Below are 27,994 nucleotides of genomic sequence, written 5' to 3'. Positions count from 1 at the left end.
GATTAAATATCTCTCACCCACTAATCATATTCCATCAATCATCTGATCAACAACATTCTTCTTGATGATCAATTACATCATAGCATAGCAAGGATCAAGAGATCAATGCAACTTTATGGGATCAATTAAATAGGTGGCCCTCATTAACTGCAATGTGGACTAAATTCCAGTGTGCAACATCGCTAAGAAGGTTCTTGATAGATACTCTGAAGCTGAAGTTTCCTACTCTTATCTTTAACACTTCCCTACACCACCAAAGGTAACTACAAAGAGAGAGCAATCATAAATAAACAACAAGAATCAATTTATTGATTCATCTCAGAGATTTTTTTTATTACACATACAATTGAATGAGAATATTTAGCTCACCCACAGGCATGTACAGAACCTCAGAGCTATAATCAACCTTGCTAAAGTGAGATCACACAGTCATGCTGTGGGAATAAGATGCAAACTCCAAACTAACAGCCGATTTGTAAGACAAAATTACTAACTTTTGCTTAACCAATTTTCTGCCCTCAAACAGCCAATTTAGGTTCCTCCACTGCATTGTCTTCAAGCAGTGTACTAAGGTTCAAGTTTCTTGCAACTTCAAAGAAATGTGCAACAGCTTCTTCAGGTGTCCCAACAAGAACGCCGTGACCTAAATTAAGAATGTGGCCCCTTGGTCCTGCACACCTCACAACCCTGCCAAAAAAGTTCTATCAAATTAAAGCAATCAAAATCCAAGTTTTGCAACTCATTTTAGGAGAGGCAGGACCAAAGAACTAGATCCATCAGCCCAGCAATATTTATCTATGTAACAAGGAAACTTTTGAGTTTTTTTTTATTTTCCCATTTTGCCTATGAGAGAGAGAGAGAGAGAGAGAGAGAGAGAGAGAGAATCCCTCATTTTCATGTCAGAAACCTTGCTACTTGGAACATTGACAACCATACAGTCTCCATAGGCATATTGAATTTTAGTTTTTTTGAGGTCACCATGTCAGACACATTCTACCTATATGATGCATAGGCACCCATGACTAAGGCATTTACCACAAAACTGCTTGGCTCAATGCCAAGAGTAAGAGCTTTATCCTAGCTATTCACCATGACTTTATTTTCTATGCAAGATTATTCCTTGAGTATGTACGTTAAAAGGTCAAGTCATTATAATTTTCGGCAATAGTCTACTAACAGGCAAGCCTGCATAATAGAGATTCAAGTAAAGATCTAACTCAAAGCATAAAAATGACTTCATATAGAAGGATATAAACCAGTTCTATCAAAAAATTTTACTGATGTCACAAACCTTTGAATTTCATTAGTCAAGGCAGGAAGAGGAGAAAATAAAAAAGCAGGATCCACATTTCCCTGTATACTGATTCCACTCCCCAATCGCTTTCTTCCATCAGCCATATCCACTGTCCAGTCAAGTCCAATCACATCGACCCCAGTTCCTTTCATTCGCTCAAGAAGACCACCATTTCCATTAATGTATAGAACAATTGGAGTTCCAGGGCACCTTTTCCTTACAACACTCACCATCTGCAAAATGGAAAGTGAAATTACTGCGATAACATCATAACACACCTAAATAGCCTTTGTGTGTGTGTAACACTTTTTTCTCCCTGCTCTTACTTGAACCTGTAACCAGCCATTTGCCCGCTTGATCCCTTACAACTTCATCCAGAGGCTCAATGGCCTAAGAAATATATATCAAAGTAGTACACAGAAGGTGTCGATTGTGTGTGTGTGTGTCTAGATAAGGTAGTACACAGAAGGTGATAATAATGTTTGTTAGTCTATGATTTATTATGCTAGGGAGGAAATTTACAATCCATACTAAAAAAGGTCTACACTTTTAATTCAACTTTCAAAAGCTAAAGAATCATAACTCAAGGTTTTATCCTTGTGCACGTCATGGAAATATAACTGGAAAATTTAGGGGAAAAAAAAATGGTATTGTTTGTAGTCTATATAAGCATTATATTCATAACTTCTTTGTGACTGAAGTAAATAGTTGAACTGCAAGCTGGAAGAACTTACAGATTGTTAACATCATGAAGCAGGCAGGAAAAACAAATACTCCACATAATTAACAAAAACAACCTCAAGTTACCTCTTCAATATAAGGTTTTGACCAGCACTCCCACATATCAGGCGGTAGTTGACCACCCCAAGAATCAAATATTTGTATACAGTGGGCCCCGGATTCAACTTGGAAAACAATGTATTCAGATATTGCCTGTGTTAAATGAGAAAGAAGAGCCCTCAATACATTTGGTGCTGTATGACACATGCTTTTTATGATCGTATATGTTCGAGTTGTACCGCCTTCTACTATATATGTCCCAATTGTCCAAGGTGCTCCCACAAAACCCAGAACAGCAGCTTGTCCCCCCACCTACATAAAGAGAACTTACATAAGCAGGATTATAAGAAATGGACAGTTCTGACCTTCAAAATTAAATTCAAAGAAAAGCAAGTCCAGGACTAAACTAATCTAGTCAACCCTCTTTTTCTACATATGATGATAAAATAAAATTACCTCCTGCCGCAAAATTCTTAGTGATTCTCCCACAAAATGAAGCTTCTTTAAGTCTATGGGATGCAATACTTTCAAGCCTTCTTCAGAGCGAATTGGAGAATGAATAACAGGGCCCCTCACTTCCTCTATGTCAAATGGGACACCAAATGCAGGTAAAGGTGTAAGTATGTCGGAGAAAATGATAACACCATCAGGGTGGAAAGCTTCCCAAGGCTGCAAAGAAATTTCCACAATGAGATCAGTTGTCTCTGACCTCTGTCTGAAGGATGGGTATTTCTCCGCAAGCTTTCTGTAAACAGCCATGTACCTTCCGGCTTGGCGCATCATCCATGCTGGAGGCCGAGTAACAGGGTCCCCTCTTGCAGCCTTAACCAAGAGTGGATCTGAACCTCATATAAAATGCAAATAAAATGAAAATAGAGGGAAACTGCACAAGTCTCCAATTCGGCATCCTAACAACGGGAAAATATCACAGCAATACAACATGCTATTGGAGTATTTAAAAAACACAAGTTTCCAAATATAACTAGGCTATATAGCTAAACATTATCCTCTGTCACATTAGTTGTTGCAGTCTCGTCCCCTCCCTCCCTCCCTCCCTCTCTCTCTCTCCAATTTGGCATCCTAACAACGGGAAAATATCACCGCAATGCAAAATGCTATTGGAGTATTTAAAAAACACAAGTTTCCAAATATAACTAGGCTATATAGCTAAACATTATCCTCTCTCTCTCTCTCTCCAATTTGGCATCCTAACAACGGGAAAATATCACAGCAATACAACGTGCTATTGGAGAATTTAAAAAACACAAGTTTCCAAATATAACTAGGCTATATAGCTAAACATTATCCCCTCTCTCTCTCTCTCTCTCTCTCTCTCTCTCTCTCTCTCTTGTTGATAGGCAAACGAAGAGATAAATTAAAAGCACCAGAAAAAAAGGGCGCACACACCAAAGTACACATGGATGTATACAAAATGCAGCAACAAGCAAGCAAAAAGGAGAGCAAACAATCTACAAAGCCTAGCATGGTCATAGAAGAATCATCTATGCACACTCTTCTCCAATCCAAAAAGATACATATAAAGGAAGATTTGATTGTTTGATCCAACTATTCTGCATTTTCAAAAGACCTCCTGTTTTTTTCTTTCCATATATTCCAAAATAGGCACAAAGGAGCGACTCTCTAAACTTTCTTCCTCTTCTTCCCTACGAAAGAGTCATGTCAAATCAAGACAGCTCCTCTTACAAAGGAGTGCAACACCCAAGCCACTCAGCCCACTCCAAATAGAAAAAAAAATTCATAAGATTCTCACTTTGGAACAACGAAAAAGCATATGATCAACCCAACTCTTCTTTCTCTTTACACATGCAATATCTATTTGTAATGCTCCAACTCTTCCTTCTAAGTTGATCAAGAGTTAAGATGCTCTGCCAAACAACTTCCCAAGTAAAGAAACTCATGTTCATTGACACCCATGGATTCCAAACAATGCTTATGGGGAAAGCTCACTATTTCCCTAGGCTAAGGAAGCAAAATGGGATTTAATAGTAATGTCATCACTCTTAGATTTCTTCCATCCCAAGCTGTCCCCCTCATCTCTTTTAATTAAGCTCAATTGCAGCCTAGATTATTGGGCGTTCTGATTGTATACTTTGTGTGTGCTGTTTTCTCCGCTTCTAGGCGCTTCTGATACAAGCTCTATTTACCTATCAAAAAAAAAAAAACACTAAGCTCAATTGCAATCTCCAAGAAAAAGGCGTCCGCTCCCCAACTTGCTCCCAAATTTCTACTACCCAAGAGTCTTTTGCAGCAGCTACAGAAAATACTCTTCCAAACATCTATTTTTCTAGAATTTTACCCTCCTGCTATTACCCACAAAGAAACAAGTTCTCCTTCTAAAGGCATCCCCCACCCAAATCTAATAGCCTTCCACAAACCCACCCCATAACCAACCCTCATCACCCTCAAACACCACCCCCTTCATCAACTCCAAACTTTCCACTAATGCCTATTTCCAAAGGGTTACTCTTTTAATAACAAATCTTCAACTCCATTTTTCAAGCAAAGCCTTGTTAAGGGTATGAAGATTTCTCATCTCAAGACCTCCATTCTTCTTGTTCAAGCATAAAGTAGACCAATTAACTAGATGAAGCTTTTTCTCAAGTTCTCCCTCACCCCAAAGGAAACCCCTATAAATCTACTCCAATCTCAAGCTTGCCTTTCTAGGAATGGCAAAAAGAGAATCATAAAAAAAATAGGCAAAAAGAGTCATAAAATAAATAAGCAAGTTTGACAACATGCTCTTGATCAAGGTGAGTCTCTTAAGGCATTGCCTCTTCCCCGAGATGAGCTTTCACTGAAATTTCCCCTTTAACAATTTCCACACCTTCACAAATTTGTGGGGAGCTCCCAAAAGAAGGCCCAAATATGTGGTGAGTAGATTCCCTACCTTGCAGCCCAACACCGAAGCTAGACCCTCCACATTTGCGGCTTCAACTACAAGAATCAGTTCACTTTTCTTCATGTTTATTATTAAGCTGATATTGCCTCAAACAACATGAAGGTCCAACTTAGATGCATCATATGTTCCTGATGAGCGTTGTAGAAACTAGGTATCATCAACAAACAACAAATGGGACACATTATGGGCAAGGATTTTAATAATTTTATTGATGTTAGAAATTATTGATAATTTGGAGTTAGAGCAACCTGAAAAAAAAAAAAGAAAAGAGAAAGAAGAAGATGATGATGATGAAAGTATGAACAGCTTTGGCAGATACTGAAGTTTATGGGCAACAATGTCATGATCTAGCTGACTAAGATCATGAAACACAAGGCCTATACTTGGTTCCCAAAAATCATGATCAAAAGGACAAGGCAAGCCAAAAAAAAAAAATGAAAGGAAGGATATAAGGAACGAGAGTATAATACAAGTTTGACAAAATAAACGTTTCCTCAGATTTACGGCTCCATTTAGATCTTGGAAAGTCAAGAGGAAAAGTAAGAGGGATAAAAATAGAAATGAAAGTAAAGAAAAAGTTGAAAACAAAAAATAGGTTGAAACCCAATAAATTTTTCTCCCGTGGTTCTCCGAGTTTATTTCCCTTCTTTCATCCTCTACACAATGTATAGGTTTCTAAACGATATTTTCATTATATTTGATTTTTCCTCTGTATTTCCATGGGAAACCAAACAAGAAAATTTAGATTCCTTCCTCCTTTTCTTTCCTTTTCCTCTCACTTTCTGTGATCCAAACGGCCTAAATGTAAAAACTTCCGCCTAATTTCTATCACATTTTTTCCTTCGCAACCAAACAAAAGAAAATGATTTTCCTTGTAAATTTATTCTATTTTCCCAACATCCAAACACAGACTAGGAAGGTCCTAGCTAAATGGAGTCAAACACCCCCAGAAACTATAGCAACAAATCGAATTTTCAAAGCTGCAGTAGCTTGGTTCGTAAATGACACGAAATGAACAAAAACAAAGAACAAATAAATGAAAAAAAAAAACAAATACAAAGGGAATTATATGTGTGTGTGTATATATATATATATATATATCGGCAATGCTAAGAAGCAATATACAGCAATGAATTAAAAGATTAAAAGAGAAAAATACCAGAATCAGGAACCGAAGAAGAGCATTTGAAATGAAATCTTTTGGTTGGTCTGGAAGAAACGCGAAAAAATCTGGCGGGAAGAAACCCTAGTTGTACGGAGGAGGAAGAGCTCCAGCCGAGACAGCAACACATACTGCAACACAAGGATTGACTTGCAGAATCAGAAACTTGCATTCATTAGAAATTAAAAAAAGTGAGGAGAGGAGAGAGGAGAGAAGAGAGAATGCCAAGGAACCTGGTCGGAGAAGATAAGCTCATCGTGTGAAGTGGAGCGAAGAGGGACGTCAAAACGGCAGCGTTTTTGTGCTCTTTCCACCCGTTCTCTCTTTCCTTATCTCTCCCGTCTGACAGTTCGCTCAGTGAGTCAGTGCTACTTCCCTTTAACCCCTTCTTCGATTTTCCCGAACCCGACCCGACCCGAATACAATTCGACAAACTCGAGCCCGGACCGAATTTAATTCGGGTTTTCAACTGCTCGAATCTATCTCAAAATTGAGCTGCTTGATCGAAGCTCACTCTATTTTATTTTTCAAAATTCTTTTAATTTCAAATGGATTTGAATTGATCAAATAACTAGTTCGATGGTAGATTTAAATTGGTACATGAATTTTTTAATCTTATTTTATATATATATATATATATATATATATATATATATATATATATATATATATATATATATATTATATTAGAATTTTAATAGCCAAATAATAATATAAAATTTTAAATTAATGATAAAATAAAAATAGATAAATTATTAGCTTTTAAATATTATCTTACATAAGCAATGGCCAATGGAACTATAGTTGGTTAAGTAGTACTCCCTTTCCATATTTTTGTGCCGTTCTCGATATTTTGAAAAGATGAGTTCACCTTTTATATTAAATTCGTCCGATTTTTTATATTGAAATTTTCTTTTAAAGAGATGAATTTATTTTTTATTTTAAAAGTTTTAGTGTATAGTAAAACTTAATACTTATTATTTAACGACTTAAGTTAATTTTAAGTTAAAGTATAGTTAAGTTGTTAATTTAAAACTTATTAATTAATTCTATTTTTTAAGTATTAAGGTTGTTTGATAATATTAAATTAAAATATATTTTAAATCATCAAATTAACATATTTATCCTTATAATATAATTAGGATAAAAAAAAAAGTCAAGTTCTAATGAAAGTGGTGAAATAGCAAAGGATCATGAAAGTAATTAAGACAAATTTGAGTAAAAATGTAAAGTAAATATGTGAATTTAAAAATAAATTAATTAGTTTTAAATTAAAGTTGTTTTTTACTTTAAATCATATAATAAAGTTATTTGATCAAATATACTTAATGATTTAAATTAAATTATTAAGTTAGTTTACCAAAATAAATTCGCTTTTTTCATTTTAAATTTAAACAAAAAATAAGCACATTTTTATATTGAAATCATACAAATTCTTATACAAAATAATTTTAAATTTTAAATTTAAGTTTTTAACAAATCTTAGTGATATTGAATTTTCTTTTGTATTTTCCATTATAGTCCAAACATGTGAAAACCACTTTACTTAATATATATATATATATATATATATATATATATATATATATATATATATTATTGTAAAATAAAATAATAAGGAGAAGAAAAGACGAGAAAATAAATAAAGATATTCAAAGAAAAGTAGAATAGAATGTAGGAAGAAAACGAGATTAATTTTCATTAGAAGTATCTTCATTTTATAGGAAGTTAAAAAGAAATATACATCAATATGGATGATCATCCTCAAGTTCCCATAATCTAATAAAATCTCATATTTTATAACACTCCCCTTTGTATGATCATGAGAATATGCCTCATTAAAACCTTACTAGGAAAAACCCTATGAGAAAAACCCTAGTGAAAGAAAAAAAAATATAATATTCTTTTGAACTACTGCAACTGCCTCGTTAAAAACCTTGTCAGTAAAACCCAATGGGACAAACCTAGACGAAGGAAAAAAGAAGTGTAGCGTAGTGATATTCTTATCAATTAGTTCCCTTTTATGTTGACATGATTATATTTTTTCTAGTAGCATAACATGGAGATCTTTGAGTCAACGTATTCCAATGAGTTTCTTGAGTATTGCAGTTGACAATGTCTTTGTTAATAGATCTACTAAATTGTCACTTGATCTCAGTTGCCGAATAACAATTTCATCATTCTTCTGGAGTTAATGAAAGTAAAAGACTTGGATGATATATGCTTAATTCTATCATCTTTAATGTATCATTCGTTAATTTGTGTAATGCTTGCAACATTATTAACTTGGTAATATTACCTCTGATGGAGGATAATCCACATGTTTCCATTATTTGTTTGATTGATCTCCATGATATTGTCATACCGCCATAGATAAATACATACCTCATTTGAGATAGAACTTTATGGGGGTTTGAAAGATAGTCAACATCTACATATTCAAACAATTATGATTCTTATTATTTTGAATAAATATAGACCCATGTCATCGTGGTATATGTTTGATTCCATTCCAATGTCTCTAAATTGATGTAAAACTATATCTCATAAGTTAACAAGGAATACAATATTTAGTCATAAATAATTTGCAAGATATATCAACGCACCAATAAAACAGAGATATGGTACTTCTGAACCAAGTACTTCTTCATTATCTTCTTTAAAATGGAAGAGATCATTTTTCATTTCAAGAGAACAAACTATCATCGAAGAACTTAATGGATGTAATTTACCCATATGAAAGTGCTTCAAGACTATCTTCGTATATGTTGACTAATAAACTAATATTTCGTTAGAAAAGTACTCGATTTGTAGGCCGAAGGAAAAAATTTTGTTTTCCAAGGCCTTTCATTTCAAATTTACTTTTCAAATGTCAACTATTTTTGTAAGCTATTTAGGAGTTCCGACAAAATTCAATGTTCCACATATATTATAATAATTGCAAATATTCAACATAATGAATATGCATAGGTAAATGAGGTAATACACATATACTTCTCGTTTCAAATATTCATTGAAGTGATTGTACAACATGTCTTTAGGCTGCTTAATTGATACAAGTATCTTTGTAGCTTAATTGAATATATGTTACAATGTTTTGAATTAGTTGCTTTAGGCATTTAAAATCATTCAAGGATTTTCATATATATATGTCATTATCTAAAAGTCCATGTAAATATACAGTAAGGACATCCATGAGATGCAAATTCAGTCTTTCTAAGACTGTTAAATAAATTAAATATCTAAATATGATTACGTCCATCATAGGAGAATATGTTTCCTCATAGTCAATACTAGGTTTCTGTAGAAAACTATGAGCTATGAGTCACATTTTATATCTCGTGATTTCATTTTTCTCATTACACTTTCTTATATATACTCATTTATATCCAACAAGTTTGACAACTTCAAGTGTCTGGACTACAGGTCATACTTCTCACTTTTCTTCTGAGTCTTTTTTTTTTTTTTTATGTATTCTTTTCATTTTGGCCAATATTTTCTATGTTGACATTCATTTATAGTTTCTACTTTGGGATCCTCATCACTTCTTATGATGTCAATAGCTATTTGAAAAGAAAATATATTGTCAATGACAAGAGTATTTAGATCCCATTTTTCTCCATATATAAGTAAATAATTGAGATCTCATCAATATCAGGTACTTGTACCTTTTTAGGAGCTAATTGTAAAACATATGCCTTTCATAGGGCTACTTGTTTAAACCGTGTCTCTTCAAGGGCTGCTTGAGACTAATCAATCATTTTAACAACTCACTTTATATGCAACTTCTTCAAGAGTGCCACATTTCATATATCTTTCCTTGTGTTTTCCTCTTCTAGGGAATGTGTTTGCCTCTTCAAGGTCTACCACGCTTCAAGCGTGCCTTAGACTTATTATTTAATTGTCCTTTAGGAACATTAACTCATTATTTAATTGTCCTTCAGGGATATCAACTTATTATTCAATTGTCCTTTAAGGACATCAACGCATTATTTAATCGTCCTTCAAGGACATCAACTCATTATTTAATCGTCCTTCAGGGACATCAACGCATTATTTAATTGTCCTTCAGGGACATCAATTTGTAGTAGAATATTTTAGGTCAGTGAAAATGATTTTATTACTTTCTTTGCATCAATGAAAGCATTTCGTAGTTGATTTGCAAGTTCTTGCAAATAAATTATCTTTTGAACTTCTAGTTCACATTGATTAGTATGAGGATCAAGATAAGTCAAAGTCAATGCATTCCAAATAATTTCATGTTGTTTTTCTGGAACTAGCTTCCTCCCCTTAACGATGAGAAAATTGTCTCATTAAAATGATAATCTACACAACATATCGTATCTTTTAAGTGTATAGGTAAACTAGTTACTAAATAAAAACTTATGATTTTATAATGTACATCCATACAACCATTTCCCCCGAAAGACCAAGTTGATCTTACAAGATTTTTCTAGATCTAACATGGTATAAAGTGTCATTCACATGAAATCAAATACTAGTAGTGACATAGTATAAGCTCTTGGAGTCTTTAATAAGGTTTCTATCACTTAATATAGTATTAACATTGTCTATTATCAATGTTCTGCAATTAACGAGACAAAAGTTTTATCAAAATAACAATTTTTTATATAAATTTGTGCATAACTTCAGACTAAGAACTATTCATTTTATAACTTCTGTTATATAATATTATTTTGTATAACTTCCAATTATACTGTATAATTAAAAACAAATAATTATGAGTTATATGGATAACTTTTGGCTATGTATTTATAATTTTGGATTTGTACATAGCTTTAAGCTATGAACTATTTATTATATAACTTTTGGTCATATAATGTTATTTTATATGCATAGCTTCTGCATAGCTTCCGACTATGTATTTGTAATTTTATAATTTACCCCATAACATCTGGTTATGAAGATTATGCATATTTTTCATAACTTCTGGTTATGAATTTTTTTTCTATATAACTTCTAGTTATTAAATAATTAGAATCTATAATTATATGAAATATGATTCACATAGTTTCTAGCTATGAGATAAAGTAAATAAAAATTATAATAATACAATGCATACTATTCATATTTCATTCAAAGAGAATAAGGCTACATACCTATAAGAAATTTTGTAGATGAATTATTCTCTTTTTCTATATACTCAGAGCATCGTGCTGATAACGTGTTGTAAAATAAAAGAATAAGGAAAAGAAAAAATGAAAGAATAAACAAAGATATTCAAAGAAAAGTAGAATAGGATGTAGGAAAAGAACGAAATAAATTTTCATTAGAAGCATCTCCCTTTTATAAGGTAGTTATAAAAAGATATAAATCAATATGGATGATCATCCACAAGTTCCCATATATATATATATATATATATATATATTTTTCTTTTTTTTTTAATAGCAATTTCCTAAACCAAGCATAGTCTTAATTTATTGATAATTGTTAAAACAAAGATAGTCTTACTCTTGCATGAATCCAATTTCTTTCAGCTTTGCCCCCATAAGGAAATGAATCCTCCAGTCTTGAATACATTCAACCTGGATTTATCAATGTTGACCCAGATAGTTGGGATAAGGTTGGGAAATTCCATTATGGACTTTGAGGAAAAGCCTATGAACTGACAAGAAAATCAAGGATCAGGGGATCACTAGTCACAACAGAATTTACCTTAACCTATCCTACTTTCTGGGAAAATATTCATGAAACTTGTAGAAAAAAATGACGAGTTCAAAATGTAGATGCAGTTGAAGACCTGCAGATTAGGCAAATGAGTATGCATTTGAAGCTCAAAATCTAAAAGCCTATGAACTGACATGAAAATCAACGATCAGGGGATCACTAGTCACAGCAGAATTTACCTTAACCTATCTTACTTTTCCAGTAAAATAGTCATGAAACTTGCAGAAAAGTTTCTTCAATCAAACTGATCATGACCCAGTAACAATATAGACAACAAACTCATAAATCCAATACCTGAGAGAGAAAAGGGGCAAACTGTCGGTCTTGGAAGCTTTACCTGAGCATGGCATGTTTTGCTGGTTTCAGTTAGGTGCCTTCAAAGTGAAGCTAAGCCCAGTATCTGCAGATCTCTACAAATTACTCCATCTCGAGAACATCCAATTTTTTTCTGAATACGCATGTTTAATCCTACTATTCTTGTTACTCCAGCAAATGCTCACTTGAGCCAAGTTTTTCATCGTGTTTTCTTATAGCATGGAACCATTCCCCTGCATAAACTGGATTGGGAGAATTAGATTCACATGAACTCTGGAGAGAGAATGCTTTATTTTTGTACTTCTACTCCAACCAAATTTAATTCTAACTCTCTGACTCTAAGTTCAAAACAAGACATGATCTCACAATATCCTAGGAAATGGTATGAATTCTAGGCCAGAATCAGTCAATCAAACCTGATGGCAATACGAAATAAAGGATTTCTTAACAAGATTTACTAAGACTAACCAAAAGTGATGTACAGAGGACTTGGGGATTTTCTGTTTGGTTCCCTCTTTCAATAGCCTTCACCTTCAAAAGAATATGTTTGGTTCTTGGAAAATCCTAAAAAAATGATAAAGAAAAATAGTTTTCTTGTTTGGATACCATGGAAGAAAGCTCCATAAACAACCACACAAGGGGAAAAAAATTTCAAAATTTTCCATGATTTTTTTTTTCTTTTGTTTTTTCTTACTATTTTTTCCCCTCAATTTTTCTAGAAACCAAACATAGCCTAAAACTTACACATGGATTCCATAGTCATGTCTCTAGCCAGAATCAAGATCTTCAATCAGTTTGCTGCATAAAAATGAAAGACCAAAATATAGAACAGGATGCAAATATCTATGAAAAGGAGAGATAAGAGGGCTTGCACCATAGGCTTTACCTTTTCTAATGGAAGATAGATGGCTATAACACTGACTCTTTAAGGCATTAATAATTGCTAATACGAACTCAAGTTCAGAGGGTGATCAAAACAAAGTTCTAATGTTAAAACATAATCAAGCCTAAATACAACCGTGAAATAAGTTTAGCACATACCCTGGTTCTGTTCATTTCTCATTTTTCTGGTGGAAATATCCTCAGAGTAGCCATAATCAAAAGATATCAGAGAAGGTTCTCCTAATAGGAAAATTATTAACCAAGTTTGAAACCATTCATCTACCTAACATGAAGAAACAACGAGCAGCTGCAAAAACTCACATTTCTGACAATGAAACATCAGAGTATTAAATCAGGAAATGTTGATCATTCCCTTCATTCATTTGATAAGGAACTGGTATTAGGAATTGTTTTGATAAGAAACTAGGAGAGATTGAGGCACACCAATATGAAAGATGTTCACCATCTCCACTTGAAGAACAAGACTTAATATATTTTAATGCAAATAATTACATTAAAAAACTAAAAAGGAACAGCAGTGGAAGTAATTTATGCACACAAAAACTAAAGACTATGACATGGTTATATTCTCATTTGGTGCAGCCACATGCAGAAATCCACCTAAAGACCCAATAAGAGACATCCTCCTTTGAAGCAATTGACCTAAACCCCCTTCTCATCTTCACGCAAATCAGATGTTAGAAAGACCTTTCGAGCAGGAATGGAATAGAATTTACCATGACTAATGTCCAGTTGAGACTGTGGCCTTCTTCTACAAGAACTGCTCACCGTATCATACAAAATGGTGTAGTTTGAGCTGCTCACATTCCTAAAGTAGCAGAATTTAGGACAGCCATAGTTGTATACTTCTTGAGTACTCCCCAATCCACTGCTCACCAAGTTGTTCTTTACAATCATAGAACCCTGCCCCGTCTGCAAATTTTCAAGAAAGGTCTTGGAGAAGCTAGAACCAGCAGAGTTAGATCTCTCCTCATTAAATCCCAGAGTGACATTTGCCAGTGAAAGATAAGTTCCATTTCCTCGATCCACATTGTCAGAGTACAAATAAAGGGGAAACAGTTTAGATGAATTGATCGAATAACTAAAAGAATATGGGAACTTGGTATAAACACCATCATTGAAATGAATTGTCTGATTCACAGTCTGCAAATCCCCATCATTCCCCATTACCATTAAGTTGATGTATTTGAATTCTTGGATCGACTGGGTTGTCATCTTCCCATGGGAGGATTTCACCCATCCAGTGGATGATATAGACCTGCGAGAGAGTGTCAAAAATGATGCATTTAAACCCTTCATATACAATGTCGAAGTAGACAAAGACGACCCAGAGCCATGGCCCAAAAGCCTCCCTTCAGTTTGTGTGCTCTTATGGTCCAACCAAATATGCAAATTTGCATCTATGTACCATACATTCAAGGCATTGGTAACGCTAAACTCAAAAGTATGGGTCTTTCCATCTAATATCTTCCCTAAAAATGGAGTAATTTCAATATTATAACTCGGAAGATCGAATGACCCAATTCCAGTAATTGGCCTCCATAAGAGGGGGTTGACCCCTCCTGTATAGATGACTGTAAAGGGCCAAACAGCACCAACTAGCTTACCATCAAGCCCCACCAAAACCTCCCTAAAAGGCCCATTTCCAGGAGTCCCAGTAAGATTATTTGCAGAAATGTAATCATTTGGTGGATTTGAATACCAAAATTCATCATTCTCATGAAATGAAAGATAAACCTCCAACACAGCCCTATAGGCATTTCGAGGAATTTTGAACTTCTTCACCTCCAAATCAGTCGAATTCTCAATTTCAAACCACAACCCATCATTCAAAGGCAGATTTCGCGAAATGGGCAAGATCAAATCCGCCCAGGAACCATACCCAGAAGCCAATTTTTCAGAATTCTTCGCAGCAGGATAAAAATGAAAAGTCACATTCACATGGTAAACCCCAGTATAGGTTTTATCAACAACATTACCCAAATAAACAGCAAGTGTCTCTTCCTTCATAAGCAAAGAATAATACCTGGTAACATCCTTCTTAACAGTCCAAACAATCCCAGTAGCTGTAGGCTCTGCAGTGCAGCTCCGGAGAAGCTCAACCCCACCAAGCCAAACCCCAAAAATCCGATCAAATTGCCTCCCTTTACATGTGGCACTCCATTCCAGCACAATTTTGGAGAAATTCTGAGATGGGCAATGAGCAGGAGGAGAGTAGGGAGCAAGAACAGGGGGTTTACCATATGTGTAGCCAAAATCATGTTGGAGAACAAGGGAAGAGCAGGGCTTGGTTTTGGGGACTTTGATGGGTTTGGTGACTTCAAAGAACCTGATTGGAGGGGTGTCTCGGTGGGGTTTGGGCTGTGAGAGAAGCTGTGATCTGAGGAGGTTGCTGACTTTGTGTAGATTTGCAGTGGTGGAGGGAGGGTTGAGGAGGAAGAAGAGAGAAAAAAGGAGGAGAGGAAGGAGAGAAGCAGCCATAGAAGATGGTTGTTGAGACTCGAGAGAAAAGCTTTGGTGTTACCATACCTTATAGTCAATCAATATGTAGACAAAGAAGCTTTGGTTTTGGAGTGGAGAACAAGAAGTACACAAGAGAGAAAAACTTTTTATTTATTTATTTATTTATTTTATAATTCTTGATTATTTTTAAAAACAAAATTTTATTTAAGAATTCAAATATAAAAATCAATTTTCTTAATTCATTTTAATTTTTAAACAATTAAAAATTTTAATTCCAGCTTAATTTGGATTCAAATTACATGTAAATTACAAGACAAGATTACTTATTGAAACGTAACTAAAGATTTAAATATTTAAAAAACATAACTAATTATTAATTGCAAAACAGAAATTAAAAAAAACAACATTTCAATTTTTTTATGGCTAATTATTAGAATCTAAGATTTTATTTTTCTTTTAAATTTTTATTTTTTTATTTTTTATTTTCATTGTAGACTCAAATAATTAAAAGTAGAATATATATACACACTTTTCTCTATCCAAAAAATTTTTAAATAAAAAAACAATAGAAAAATGAATAAAATATTAAAACCTTCTTGTAGGTATTTAGAAATTAAAAATATTAGAACAAGAAAAAAAATGAATAAAATATTGAAATTTATATATGAAAGCTTGATTAAAATAAGAATATTATTATAAGTAAAAAATTGGAAATATAAAAACAAATGATGACTTTTAAGTGAAATATAATTATTAAGGTAGTGTTAATTTGTTTTATCACTTAATTCTAAATAGAACTTAAAATTAAACCGTATTTAAAGAAATCTGAAAAACAAATAAATTAATTTCGACTTTCAAAAAATCCAAAGAGGGTGTTTGTTTTTTAGTTTTTTACCAAAAGTAATTTGTTTTTAGATTTTACATTGTTTTTTCTTTGTTACTTTTTTGATGCTTTATCATAAGTTTTTTTATTGAATAGAAAAAATTAAAATATTTTACTTTTTCTAAATAGAAAAAATAATATGCTATTTTTTTAATATTTAGTTTAAATAAAATATTATAAAAATAAAAAATCTAATACTTAACACTACAAAATACTATTTAATTTTAATTTTTATTTAAAATTAAGTAAAAAAACAAACACCATATTTGATTTTTTTTGTTTAGTAAAAAAATTTTAAAAATAAATAATAGGTTAATAAGAAATAAACTATCAAATAATCTAAAATCTGAAAATAATTTACTTTTTGAAAAAAGTTCAAAAAACAAACTTCACTTATTTAATAATTTTAAAATTTTATTATACTTTTTTGTGTTGCAAATCATAATAATATAGAGCTTAGGATATACGAAGTAAGTTAATAAAATCCATGAAATTATTAGAATATAAATATTAAAATATTATAAATACTTGATGATATTCATATCAAATTGACTTTTTTTATTTCTTTTTCTCCATTTTAAATTTAAGTTATGGCCTTTTTTTTCTCCTAAATTTTTGTTATTTTTTATTTTCAATTATATTATTATTATGGGTGGAAAGGAAGGGATATAGTTTTAGTCTTTTAGATGTATTCGACATCTGTCTACGTAGACCCGTTATCTTTTGAACTCTACAATGATAAGACGTGGAGTGTAATGCACATAACAATATTCATGAAATCTTAAAGAATAAGTCTTCCATAATTTAAGTGGGCAACCCACGATCCCTTTTTTTTTTTTCAAAATTAAAATACTAAATGCAAAAAGTTTAGTACTTTTCTTTGAGTATTTTAAATTATTAAAGAATTGATATACTCATAGTACAAGCACGAGTGCCCTTCACCTCATATTTAACCCAAAAAAAAAAAAGTAAAAAAAGTAGAAAAATATTTACTTTAATGTTAAAAGGATTCTCCTTAAAATACTAGAAAACAATTTCTATTCTCTAAAAAAATAAAAAATAAAAAAACACGTAACAACCAAAAAACTGATTTCTATTTTCTAACTTTTTTTGGATAACATTTTTTTTTTAATTATTTTATGAAAGTTATTTTAAAAAATAATTATACAAATATGTACAATAATTACAACTAAAGTATTAGATATAAAAATTATTTTTAAAATATATATATAAATATTATTCCAGATAAACTTTTGTCCTATAAAACATTATAAAATAGTGTTTAAAAACAATTAGCAAAGGTGAAATTAACTTTTTGCAATATTTTTAAAACTCTTAAGATTTGTTTTACAATTTTGAAAAATAAGATATATATATATATATACCATCTTATTTTTCAGGAAGATAATGTAAAAATATTTAAACAATTATGAAAAAACACATTTAAATTTGTTTTCAAAAAAACCTATTTTTAATCCAAAATTTGTGTGCTTTGTAAAATAGAAAAACCATCCCTAGCATATTTTGTAACTAAAATTTGATTTATTAAAAATTTGGTTTCACTTAAGGAATCATTTAATATGCTAACATGAAGAACACAACAAAACATAAGCATATTTTTAATGCAAATAATTTCTAGAAATCCTAAAATATATTATCATCAAAGTAACCTACATTCACATGAATCAAACACTATTGACACAATCAAATTCTTATTTGATTCATCCACATGTAAAAACACTTAAGAATCAACCAAACTTGTCATCTACACTTTTTATCTCCTATCATTCAAGTTCTATAGATCTTACCCTTATGCTACAAGAATTGCTTGCTTCATCATACAAAATTGTGCCATTTGAGCTACTAACATTTCTAGAGTAGCAACCTTTAGGATCAACGTACTCGTATACTTGACTAGTAGCCGCCGTTCCATTGGTGACCAAGTTGCCTTCAACATGCATGTCACCTCGTCCCTTTTGCAAATTTTTTAAAGCAATTTTCGATGAAGTGGATCCAAGCTTCTTAGACCTCTTCTCATTGAACCCCAATTTTATTTTTGATTTCGCTACGAAGCTTCCATTCCCTTGATTGATAATGTCATAGTATAAGTACAAGGGAAAGGTTTTAGTAGATTTGACAACATAGGTTGAAGAAGAAGGCAATGTAGTATGAAGATCGTTTGTAACTTGGATTTTCTGATTCACGATCTGCAAATTGCCATTTTTTGAGATATCCATCTTGTTCATAAAGTTGAAATCTTGGGTTGTCTTTGTTGTCATCTTCCCATGGGAGGACTTGACCCATCCATGGGAGGCTATAGACCTAGTAGAATGTATCAAAAATGATGCATTTAAGCCTTCCATAGACAATGTTGAAATTGAGGAAGAAGACTTCGAGTTGTGCCCTAAAAGCTTCCCTTGAGTCCTCTTGCTCCTGTTATCCAACCAAAGATGTAAATTTGCATCTATAAACCACGCATTCAAAGCATTTGTGACACTAAACCCTAATCCATGGCTCTTCCCATCCAACAAATTCCCCAAAAATGGAGTGATTTCAATATCATAGCTTGGAAGATTGAATGACCCAATTGCAGAAATTGGCCTCCAAAGGAGGGGATTCACCCCACCAGTGTGGATCACTGTGAAAGGCCAAACAGCACCAACTAGCTCACCATCAAGACTCACCAAAACCTCCCTGAAGGCAGAATTTCCAGGTATAGAACCAGTGAGATTGTTCACATCAATATAATCATTTGGAGGATTCAAGTACCAAAACTCATCATTCTCATGGAATGAGACATAAACCTCCAACACAGCCCTATATGCATTCTTTGGGATTATGAACTCCTTCCCCTCCACATGAGTCTGGTTCTGGATTTCAAACCACAACCCATCATTCAGAGGGAGGTTTCTAGAGATGGGTAAGATCAAATCAGGCCTAGAACCATACCCAGACTTCAGAAAGTTGGAATCATCAGCAGGATAAAAATGAAAAGAGAGATTCACATGGTAGACTCCTGTATAGGTTTCATCAACAATATTCCCCATGTAGACAGCAAGAGTCTGAGTCTGACTAGTCTGGCTCTTCAAGAGCAGTGAAGAATACCTGGTTATGTCCTTCTCAACAGTCCAAACAATCCCAGTTGCTTTAGGCTCTGCAGTACAGCTCCTGAGAAGCTCAACCCCATCAAGCCAGACACCAAAAATTCTATCAAACTGCCTTCCTTTACAGGTTGCAGTCCATTCCAATACAATCTTGGAGAAGTTCTGCGATGGGCAATGGGAAGGAGGAGAGTAGGGGACAATCACTGGGGGCTTCCCATATGTGGATGCAAAGTCATGTTGCAGAACAAGAGATGAACATGGCTTGGTTTTTGGGACTTTTATTGGTTTGGTGACTTCAAAAAACCTTGTTGGAGAGGGGTTTTTGAGGGGTTTTGGGTGTGAGAGAAGCTTTGATCCGACGCCGGTGGTGAGTTTGTAGAGATGTGCAGTAGAGGAAAGGGGGTATAGGAGGGAGAAGAAGAGATGAAAGAGGAGAAGAGACCGCATAAAGGAAGAAGAAGCCATTGATGGTGCTTAGGAAGAGACCAAATAACAATGCTATATATGTTTATATGGTTTTATATAGAAGGAGAAAGTCATAAGCTGGATACAGGTGTTTGTTTCCAAAGAAAATGACCAAGTAACAATGCTATATATGTTTATATGGTTTTATATAGAAGGAGAAAGTCTTAAGCTGGAGACAGGTGTTTGTTTCCAAAGAAAATATGATTCGGTTTTTTGGAAATCACAACTTCACCATTTTTGAAAACCAATCCCAACCATTAAATTTGGAAAATCAAGATAATTTTACGATAATGAAAAAAAGCAAAGGTATGATACCATAAATAACCGACAGGGACGATGGACCCAATATGGTAGGAGCCATAATTTAAATCAAATTATTTTTTAGATTTTTTTTAATCATAGAAGTATTTGATAAGGATGAAAAAGGATTTATGGAAATAAAAATAATTATTTCACAATATTTTTTTCACTTTTGGAAAACAAAAAAAAAAATAAACATGTTGAAAAAGCTTTATATTTATAGATTCATTTAATTCTTGAATTATTTTTATATTTAAAACCTATTTATTATTTTTATTTTAAAAAATAGATTAATTAGAAAGTTTATTGGAAGTACTTTGTACAAAGAGATCAAAGTTGATAAGGACAATTAAAAAAAGAATTAATTGGTTAAAAGTTGTCAAATAATTTTGGTATTTATAAATTTAACTTATTTCATGTTTTTACTGAAATAGTCAATGTTTTCATAATGGACCAACTGAAAAAGTTACCGATTGACAGTTCACTAATCGGATTGGTGGTAAACCTCGGTCACGTCATAAATATATAATTTATAAATTATTAAAATTTAAAATAATTATAAATGAATCGTGATCAAATCAATGATGTCATAAATATATAATTTATAAATTATTAAAATTTAAAATAAGTACAAAAATAAAAATAATAATTTATATATTATTTAAAAATCAGAAAATTAGTTTCAAATTTAAAATTAAAATTAAAATCATAATTTTAATTTAAAATTTGAAATTTTAAAATCAGAAATTTATTTAAAATTGTAATATTTTTATTAATTTAAATTAAAATAATAAGTTTTAAACATGAAGTAAAAAGATGAGGTAAAAAATAAAAATAAAAAAAATATGGAAGAAGGGAGGGGCAAAAATGGGAACAAATTTTCACTTTTTTGGGGGCTTCTAGTGAGTCATTGGGAGGAGGGGGTTTTCCAGCGGCTATACGGGGTGGGGAGAGGGGAGGGGAGTTGGATTTCTAGTGCGAAATGGAAGCTTTTCCGGCGCGTGAGTTCCAACGAGGGGTGGGTGGGTTTCTAGTCACTTTCCGACGCAGGGGTGGGTAGGTTTCTAGTCACTTTCCGACGCAGGGGTAGGAAGTGGGGGGGGGGGGGGGGGGGGGGGGAGGGAGTTGGATTTCTAGTGCGAAATGGAAGCTTTTCCGGCGCGTGGGTTCCGACGGGGGGTGGGTGGGTTTCTAGTCACTTTCCGACGCAGGGGTGGGTAGTTGGGGGGGGGGGGGGGGGGGGAACAATGGAAATTCGGAGGTCGGTTCATCTAGTTCGCCGATATGACCATTGATTTAACCGGTGGGGTTTTTAAAACCATGGAAATGGTTACATATTTTTAACATAAATTATCTTTAATTAATGTGGCCAAAAAAAAGCAATTGAAAGTTAGATTTTCAAAATTAGGTTTTTAATAACTCTTCTAATCAATTTAAGGGCACATGCTATTTGATAGCTGTTTTTAAAATTGTTATGGAGAAAAAACATGTTTAATAATATAAAACAGAAAATGATTTATATTTTCAAAAACAGAAGCGAGAGTATTTTCAAAAAATATTTTTATTTGTTCTTTGAAGATTTTTAAAAAAAAAAAATATTTAAAAACACTTTTTTATATTTTGAAATTTTTAGGAGGTAAAATTCTATTATTGAAGTAAACTTTTGAATATTGTTGAAGCATTTTTACAGGATGTACTTTCTTTCTATCTTATTCAAATTCAGCCTAAGATACAAGAAGTGCACAAACTACTTGATGATGAAAGATAACAGACTTAGATCATTCAGATTAACATGATTTTACTTTCGAATGTACATCAATGAGAAAGAATGCCGTTCCATTCAAAAAGTCAATTAAGAGATCGGTTTAGAACTGATAATTGACCAGAGTCTCCATTCAACAGGAAAACTTCCAATGGGACATAAGGAGAGCCCATTGATGATCCAAACCTGTAGGTGGGTTGCAGTATTTTACTGCCTTTGGAGCATTGAACAGTTAGAAGGCGTGGTCCAGTCCTCATCTGCCATACCTGCATGAACATGTCCAATCCCATATTCAGTACTTAACCCGGGAATTCCCAACAATGCAAGTATAATTGAAGCAGTTCCAGCTTTTCGAATATGGGATCCAAAACCAACAGATATTTTTGAATTGCCAGGTTCTGGGCAGGGTTTGGACCATACCAGCAGTGCAGCATAGTTTCACCCAGGGTTTTTACAAATATAGCTTACCTCAACAATTCCCTTTCGTGGGGCGTGAATAGCTAAACACAGGCAATAATCACTCTTCACTGGCTCATAGTAAGAGGAACTTGATGCTGCAGTGTCTTTGCTGACTAGCATCTCCGTGAACAGGCAGCTAGCATCACGATATCCCTGAAAGAAGTAGAGTCCATTGTTAGGGGAAATGACTGGTTGCCTCATGAAAAGGATTTGAGTGTAAGCATGATGAGAGAAAACCTTCCATAACCGTACTACAACGAGTGCTTGAGTATCTAATAGCAATATACGGCCCAGTGAATCTGTTATGGCAGCCAATGTACCACTAGGTGATAAAGTAAGCTTCTCGCCCTTTCTTGGGTGATCTTTCAAACATGTCAAAGGAGAAGCTGCAAAAAAATTATAATGGCAGTCAGTCAAGAGGGCTTTGTTGACAGTTCAAAGGAGAATATGCATATACTTAACTCGGTCAACTGAACCTACTAACATTTAAATCATAATTACCAAAGTGAGATTGTAATGAACTAAATATGCACCTAAAGATTGATTAAAGGACAAAATCACCAAAGCTACAGCCAAAATCTAAGGTGATGTTTGTTTTTTTGGCTTTTTACTTAAAACAATTTGTTTTCAGAGTTTAGGTTGTTTGTTTTTCTACTTTTTCATGACTTATTATAAACTTTTTACTAAATAGAAAAAGCCAAAATATATAGCTTTTTCTAAAGAGAAAAAATAACATATTGATTTTTTGTACTTTTTAATACTTAATAGAAATAAAATACTACAAAAACAAACAACCTAATATTTAACACTATTAAGCATTAAAGTTCTATTTAGAATTAAGTAAAAAAACAAACACCACCAAATATGTAACTTTTTTTAAATAGAAAAAATAACATATGAGTTTTTTTTTACTTTTTAATACTTAATAGAAATAAAATACTACAAAAACAAACAACCTAATATTTAATACTATTAAGCATTAAGATTCTATTTAGAATTAAGTAAAAAAACAAACACCACCTAAGATTCTGAATGCTCTTTTTGATCACCTTCTCAATTCAGGTATCAGAATGACCTACAAATTATCAAATAACAAAAGCACTGAAGCTGCTGAAGTCCTCTTTTTAATCCAGTTAACACTATAGAACGTGTTAAACTAGCATGTATTCTTTTTTTAAAAAAAAATATAAGCATTGGTTAGCCAACAGATATGGGAGTGAAAGATGCACAAGTGGGAAGTGAAAGCATCAACAGAAGATTAAGGACTTAAAAAAAGGGAACCAGGGAGCCAGAGCCCAGATGATGCGATTCATCAATATGTTCAACTTAATTCTTTATTCCTTTCATAGGATATGATATAACAGCTAAGGATCAAACAAAAAGATAAAAAAATAAATCAATTTCACCTCGGGCAAATGGTTGAGGCTTTGGTTCCGATCTTTTTGGTGATTTTTGCTCACTCCTCCATATCATTTTAGAAAAAGAGGCTATTGTTGAAAAGGTTGCAGGCACAACTTTTGACAAGATAGCTCCCACTAAAGACCTATTTCTGTCTTCTGAAAGCCTTTCACAGAATGAAGCAAAATTTGGTCAGCAGAATACCCACAGGAGAAGAGAAAAAGAAAAAAGAGAGTATTTTTTCAATACAGAGCAAGAAAATTACCAAAGAAACTACCAGACTATCAGCAAGATGGTATGATAAATAAATAAATTGCACATGCTAACCTGAATGCAGAAATCACAGCATCGTCTCCAATAGTCACTGCACAATAATAGCGTTGACTTGACTGCCCAACAATAAAAGCAGCTGAATTCAAATATAGGATGCAGCAAGGTTACTAAGAATAAAACATAGGAGCAGCAACACCATAGGAGGAAACCGAGAAGTGTTTCAATAAATTCCATAGACTATAATACATTTTAGCTAGCAAAATACTGGTGATTTGTAGAACATTGGTCTGTTAGAATAGTTTCTAATATCAGAAACCATCTACGGGTTAATAAGATTAAGCAACATAATTTACCACCTGGAGCTCCATGAGTGGAGGAGGCATTGTCCCAGTAATTGCTGCATCAGCACATGGCCCATACTTGCTAACATTCCATAGCTGGTAAGGCAGTCTTCCATAAGACTTTTCCGAATCCTCTTGATCTCTCCTTTTTGGTTTCTCATCCCAAAACTGAGAGTGTGTATCTTGAAACCATCTTTGCAGCATACTCTACATGTTACACATGGAAAGCAAGTCAGAGGCATAACCTGTCAAGATTCCTAGAGGCTACTGCTTCAAAAATGAAATAAATATGACCGAGGATATTATTCTCATGGTAAAACTAAAATATAATCTTTTTTCTCAAGGCTTTGTTTCAGATCCCCATCAATATGAGAAACCGATTCATTTAAATCTTACTAATTTAAGTAGCTGCAGGGTTAATACAAAAATATATGAAGGTTTTGAGCATGATGATGTTTCATTAAAAAAATCCCATAACTTGACAGCATAAAATAGCATATGTACCTGTAAATCAGCCCCATCAAAACGAGCAATTACACCAGGCATAACAACACAAACCTCCTCCGAGGATGAACCCTGTGTCAGATCTCTCTTAGTTCCACGGACTCTGAACTTTAGAATCCGTCCAGGATTTATCATCTGCAAGCATTGACTAATGAGTTCGAGGACTCCTGTGCTGCTTATAATAACTATTCAATTATCCATGATCATTTACTCTTCCTGATTCATCAGGAAAGTACAATTAAACTGAAAAAAAGACGGAAAATGGGTGAAAAAAATCTTATTCCAATGACAAAACAAGATGAGCAAGTATTTGCATCTAAAATTTTAGAAGCTACAAGACATTGGGAACGTGAGCAGGCACTGAAAAAGTCATATTGATATCACTACGCATAAAAGCACAACAAAATAATGCAGCAGTCATGCCTTTTAATGTCCTCAATTAAAAGCGGAAGTATGGGCAATGCAAGGCCATCAGTCGATCAACCACAGGTCTCATACATTCAAGATTCTTAGCTGAACTACAAGCTCGGTTCATGGATAACTGAACGACAATCTTAGAGACGTTTGTTTTTTTTAGCTTTTTACTGAAAACAATTTGCTTTTAGACTTTAAGTTGTTTTTTTTCTATTTTTTCATAATTTATTATAAACTTTTTACTGAATAGAAAAAGCCCTTTGATGGTGTTTGTTTTTTTGGCTTTTTGCTGAAAGCAATTTGTTTTCAAAATTTAGTTTGTTTGTTTTTTTATTTTTTCATGACTTATTATAAACTTTTTACTAAATAGAAAAAGCCAAAATATGTAGCTTTTTCTAAATAGAAAAAATAACATAAGTTTTTCTTTACTTTTTAATACTTGATACAAATAAAATACTAAAAAAACAAACAACCTAATATTTAACACTATTAAGCATTAATATTCTATTTAGAATTAAGTAAAAAAACAAACACCACCAATATTTGACTTTTTCTAAATGGAAAAAATAACATATTGATTTTTCCTTACTTTTTAATGTTTAATAGAAAGAAAATATTAAAAAAACAAACAACTTAATACTTAATACTATTAAGTGTTAAAGTTCTATTTAGAATTAAGTAAAAAAACAAACACCACCTAGTCACATTGATAACTGAAAAATGAGTTCTCTCTGTGCCTTAGCTTCATGTTTTACAAAAATTGTGATATATATATATATATATATATAGTAGAAGGTTTAAATATCATGATCCTCTCTCTTAAAATATCATTTTCTTTTCTTTTCCAGCAATTCCTCGTCAACTAAATAGGGCATCAAATAACGTTCAAAGCATCTACAATTCAATTTCTTAGATTTTTTTTTTTTAATTGTCTACTTCCTTAACAGAGACATCAAACAAGCCCATTACTCAGTGCAACTCCAACCCTTTTTTTTTTCCTACGTTCTCTTATCAAACAGAATTCCAATTTTCAATTTTCCAAAATTTTCCAAAATTTTCCAAAATTTTCCAAAATTTTCTCGACATGCAAACAAAAACATAATCAAACCACATTTCAAGTTATTAAACAAAGCACCAAACGAACTCATACTGAATCTAGATCTTCTAACCACACAAAAATAGCATTAAAAAACCCACAATTCAAATCCAAAATCCAAAACTCCACCTCATAATCAAACAAACCCACATCTAAAACTCCAAACAATTCCCCTCTCCCACACGTTCTCACCAAGCAACCACACCCACAAACCAAAAAACCACCCAATTCACTCACCTGCTTATGAATCAAATCAGCACCCAACGAATAAATCATCAAATACCCGCTAGAAGTCCCAACCGCGAGAACCCTAATCTCATCAAAAACCAACCACTCAACAGCAGTAATCCGCTCGGCCTCGATCTGTGACAAAGTGGGTCGGATCTTGACAGGAGAATTGTAGGGATCGCCATTTTCCGACCAACCCAGAACGAGAACGAAGGATCGGTTGGCGAGAGCTAGAGAATCGGTGTCCAGGGCGCAGATGAGGCTAGGGTTTTCGACGAGCCAGGCCTCCTTGCCAGCTCCGAGTTCACTGAGTTCGTTACAGGCGATGCAACCCAACTCGGTCGTGTAGACTCGTCTCGCCATACTGGGAATGAAGAGTGGAGCTAACGGCTTCTCTCATCTTCCTCTTTAACATTTTTGTTTTCTAACATAAAATTCCATCAACTAATTTTTTCTAATAATTAAATAATTATTAATTTAAAGCTTACAAAATATAACATTTTGGCAACTATTATTAAAAATAAGTAAATTAAAAAATAGGCTCAAAAATTCTAGAGTGAAAACTATTTTTTGAAATGTTACATGTTTGGAAACATTTGGTAATAAAAAAAATAGAAAATAATTTATGTTTTTAAGAGCAAAAAATATGATTTTTTTTCCTTCTTAAAAGCATTTTTTAATTGTTTTCAATAGTTTTTCAATGACCATTCTAAAAAATTAATTATATAAATATAAAGAATTATTAAAAATAAATTACTACAAAATTTTTTTTTTAAATATAAAAAATAAGTTAAAAAAAATTTAGGTTGTTTACCATATTTATATCTTACAAAATATCATAAAATAATTTTTAAAAAACTATTCTTAAAAATTATTTTTTAAAATTATTATTTGATATTTTATATAATAAACGTAAGAGAATTTAAAATGTTTTGAAGTTATATTTTATGTTTTTAAATATGTTTTAAAAAATAATTTTTATTTTAATGATTTATTTTTAATCATTTTTTATATTTATATAGTTTTTTTAGAAGCATTTTTCATAATATAAATTAAAAATAATTGAAAACAAATTAAAAAATTTTCTCTGTTTTTTTGTTTTCAAATATGTTTTTTTTCAAAAAATATAAAATTATTTTCAAAAACAATTATGAAATATAAAAATCTCTACCTTAAACTCCGAAACAAATACCATACTCTTATATCAAAAAATAAAAATTTTCAAAATATTTCGTAATT

General features: G+C 32.6%; 4 protein-coding genes across 6 annotated transcripts; all 4 read right to left on the bottom strand.

Annotated features, from left to right (window-relative positions):
- Positions 1 to 283: 283 nt before the first annotated feature.
- Positions 284 to 6,511, bottom strand: LOC117909269 (uroporphyrinogen decarboxylase 1, chloroplastic). Of its 2 annotated transcripts, none has more exons than XM_034823226.1 (6): positions 6,390 to 6,511; positions 6,154 to 6,287; positions 2,531 to 2,919; positions 2,102 to 2,386; positions 1,292 to 1,527; positions 284 to 687 (listed from the first exon to the last, which is right to left on the bottom strand). In XM_034823226.1, exons 1-6 carry the CDS (start codon positions 6,410 to 6,412, stop codon positions 519 to 521), a joined length of 1,236 nt encoding a protein of 411 aa, XP_034679117.1. In that variant the 5' UTR covers positions 6,413 to 6,511; the 3' UTR covers positions 284 to 518. The 2 variants fall into 2 exon arrangements, with proteins under 2 accessions (XP_034679117.1, XP_034679118.1); XM_034823227.1 differs by having other exon boundaries at positions 2,531 to 2,913.
- A 6,878-nt stretch (positions 6,512 to 13,389) lies between these two features.
- Positions 13,390 to 15,584, bottom strand: LOC117909521 (peptide-N4-(N-acetyl-beta-glucosaminyl)asparagine amidase A-like). Its single transcript, XM_034823563.1, has one exon. It carries the CDS (start codon positions 15,544 to 15,546, stop codon positions 13,708 to 13,710), a length of 1,839 nt encoding a protein of 612 aa, XP_034679454.1. The 5' UTR covers positions 15,547 to 15,584; the 3' UTR covers positions 13,390 to 13,707.
- Positions 15,585 to 18,195: 2,611 nt separating this feature from the next.
- Positions 18,196 to 19,980, bottom strand: LOC117909045 (peptide-N4-(N-acetyl-beta-glucosaminyl)asparagine amidase A-like). Its single transcript, XM_034822947.1, has one exon. It carries the CDS (start codon positions 19,978 to 19,980, stop codon positions 18,196 to 18,198), a length of 1,785 nt encoding a protein of 594 aa, XP_034678838.1.
- Positions 19,981 to 22,031: 2,051 nt separating this feature from the next.
- LOC117909672 (rab3 GTPase-activating protein non-catalytic subunit) lies at positions 22,032 to 27,147 on the bottom strand. 2 transcript variants are annotated; one of them, XM_034823770.1, is made up of 8 exons: positions 26,765 to 27,147; positions 25,018 to 25,152; positions 24,526 to 24,720; positions 24,227 to 24,288; positions 23,908 to 24,065; positions 22,739 to 22,887; positions 22,511 to 22,654; positions 22,032 to 22,308 (listed from the first exon to the last, which is right to left on the bottom strand). In XM_034823770.1, exons 1-8 carry the CDS (start codon positions 27,116 to 27,118, stop codon positions 22,129 to 22,131), a joined length of 1,377 nt encoding a protein of 458 aa, XP_034679661.1. In that variant the 5' UTR covers positions 27,119 to 27,147; the 3' UTR covers positions 22,032 to 22,128. The 2 variants fall into 2 exon arrangements, with proteins under 2 accessions (XP_034679661.1, XP_034679662.1); XM_034823771.1 differs by having other exon boundaries at positions 24,529 to 24,720.
- Positions 27,148 to 27,994: the final 847 nt, after the last annotated feature.

This window comes from Vitis riparia, chromosome 19 (genome assembly GCF_004353265.1).
Source record: "Vitis riparia cultivar Riparia Gloire de Montpellier isolate 1030 chromosome 19, EGFV_Vit.rip_1.0, whole genome shotgun sequence".
NCBI classification, from domain to species: domain Eukaryota; kingdom Viridiplantae; phylum Streptophyta; class Magnoliopsida; order Vitales; family Vitaceae; genus Vitis; species Vitis riparia.
This window is presented reverse-complemented; position numbering and strand designations above follow the sequence as displayed.

Excerpts from the sequence above, each read along its gene's own strand:
- LOC117909269 (XM_034823226.1), bottom strand. The coding sequence starts at position 6,412 with ATGAGCTTATCTTCTCCGACCAG. Across the intron at positions 1,528-2,101 it reads CAAAACCTTATATTGAAGAG|ATGGTGAGTGTTGTAAGGAA; the intron begins GTAACTTGAGGT and ends TCCATTTTGCAG. Across the intron at positions 688-1,291 it reads TTGACTAATGAAATTCAAAG|GGTTGTGAGGTGTGCAGGAC; the intron begins GTTTGTGACATC and ends CTTTTTTGGCAG.
- LOC117909521 (XM_034823563.1), bottom strand. The coding sequence starts at position 15,546 with ATGGCTGCTTCTCTCCTTCCTCTCCTCCTTTTTTCTCTCTTCTTCCTC.
- LOC117909045 (XM_034822947.1), bottom strand. The coding sequence starts at position 19,980 with ATGGCTTCTTCTTCCTTTATGCGGTCTCTTCTCCTCTTTCATCTCTTC.
- LOC117909672 (XM_034823770.1), bottom strand. The coding sequence starts at position 27,118 with ATGGCGAGACGAGTCTACACGACCGAGTTGGGTTGCATCGCCTGTAAC. Across the intron at positions 24,066-24,226 it reads GCTGTGATTTCTGCATTCAG|GCTTTCAGAAGACAGAAATA; the intron begins GTTAGCATGTGC and ends ATTCTGTGAAAG. Across the intron at positions 22,309-22,510 it reads CACGAAAGGGAATTGTTGAG|GTATGGCAGATGAGGACTGG; the intron begins GTAAGCTATATT and ends ATGTTCATGCAG.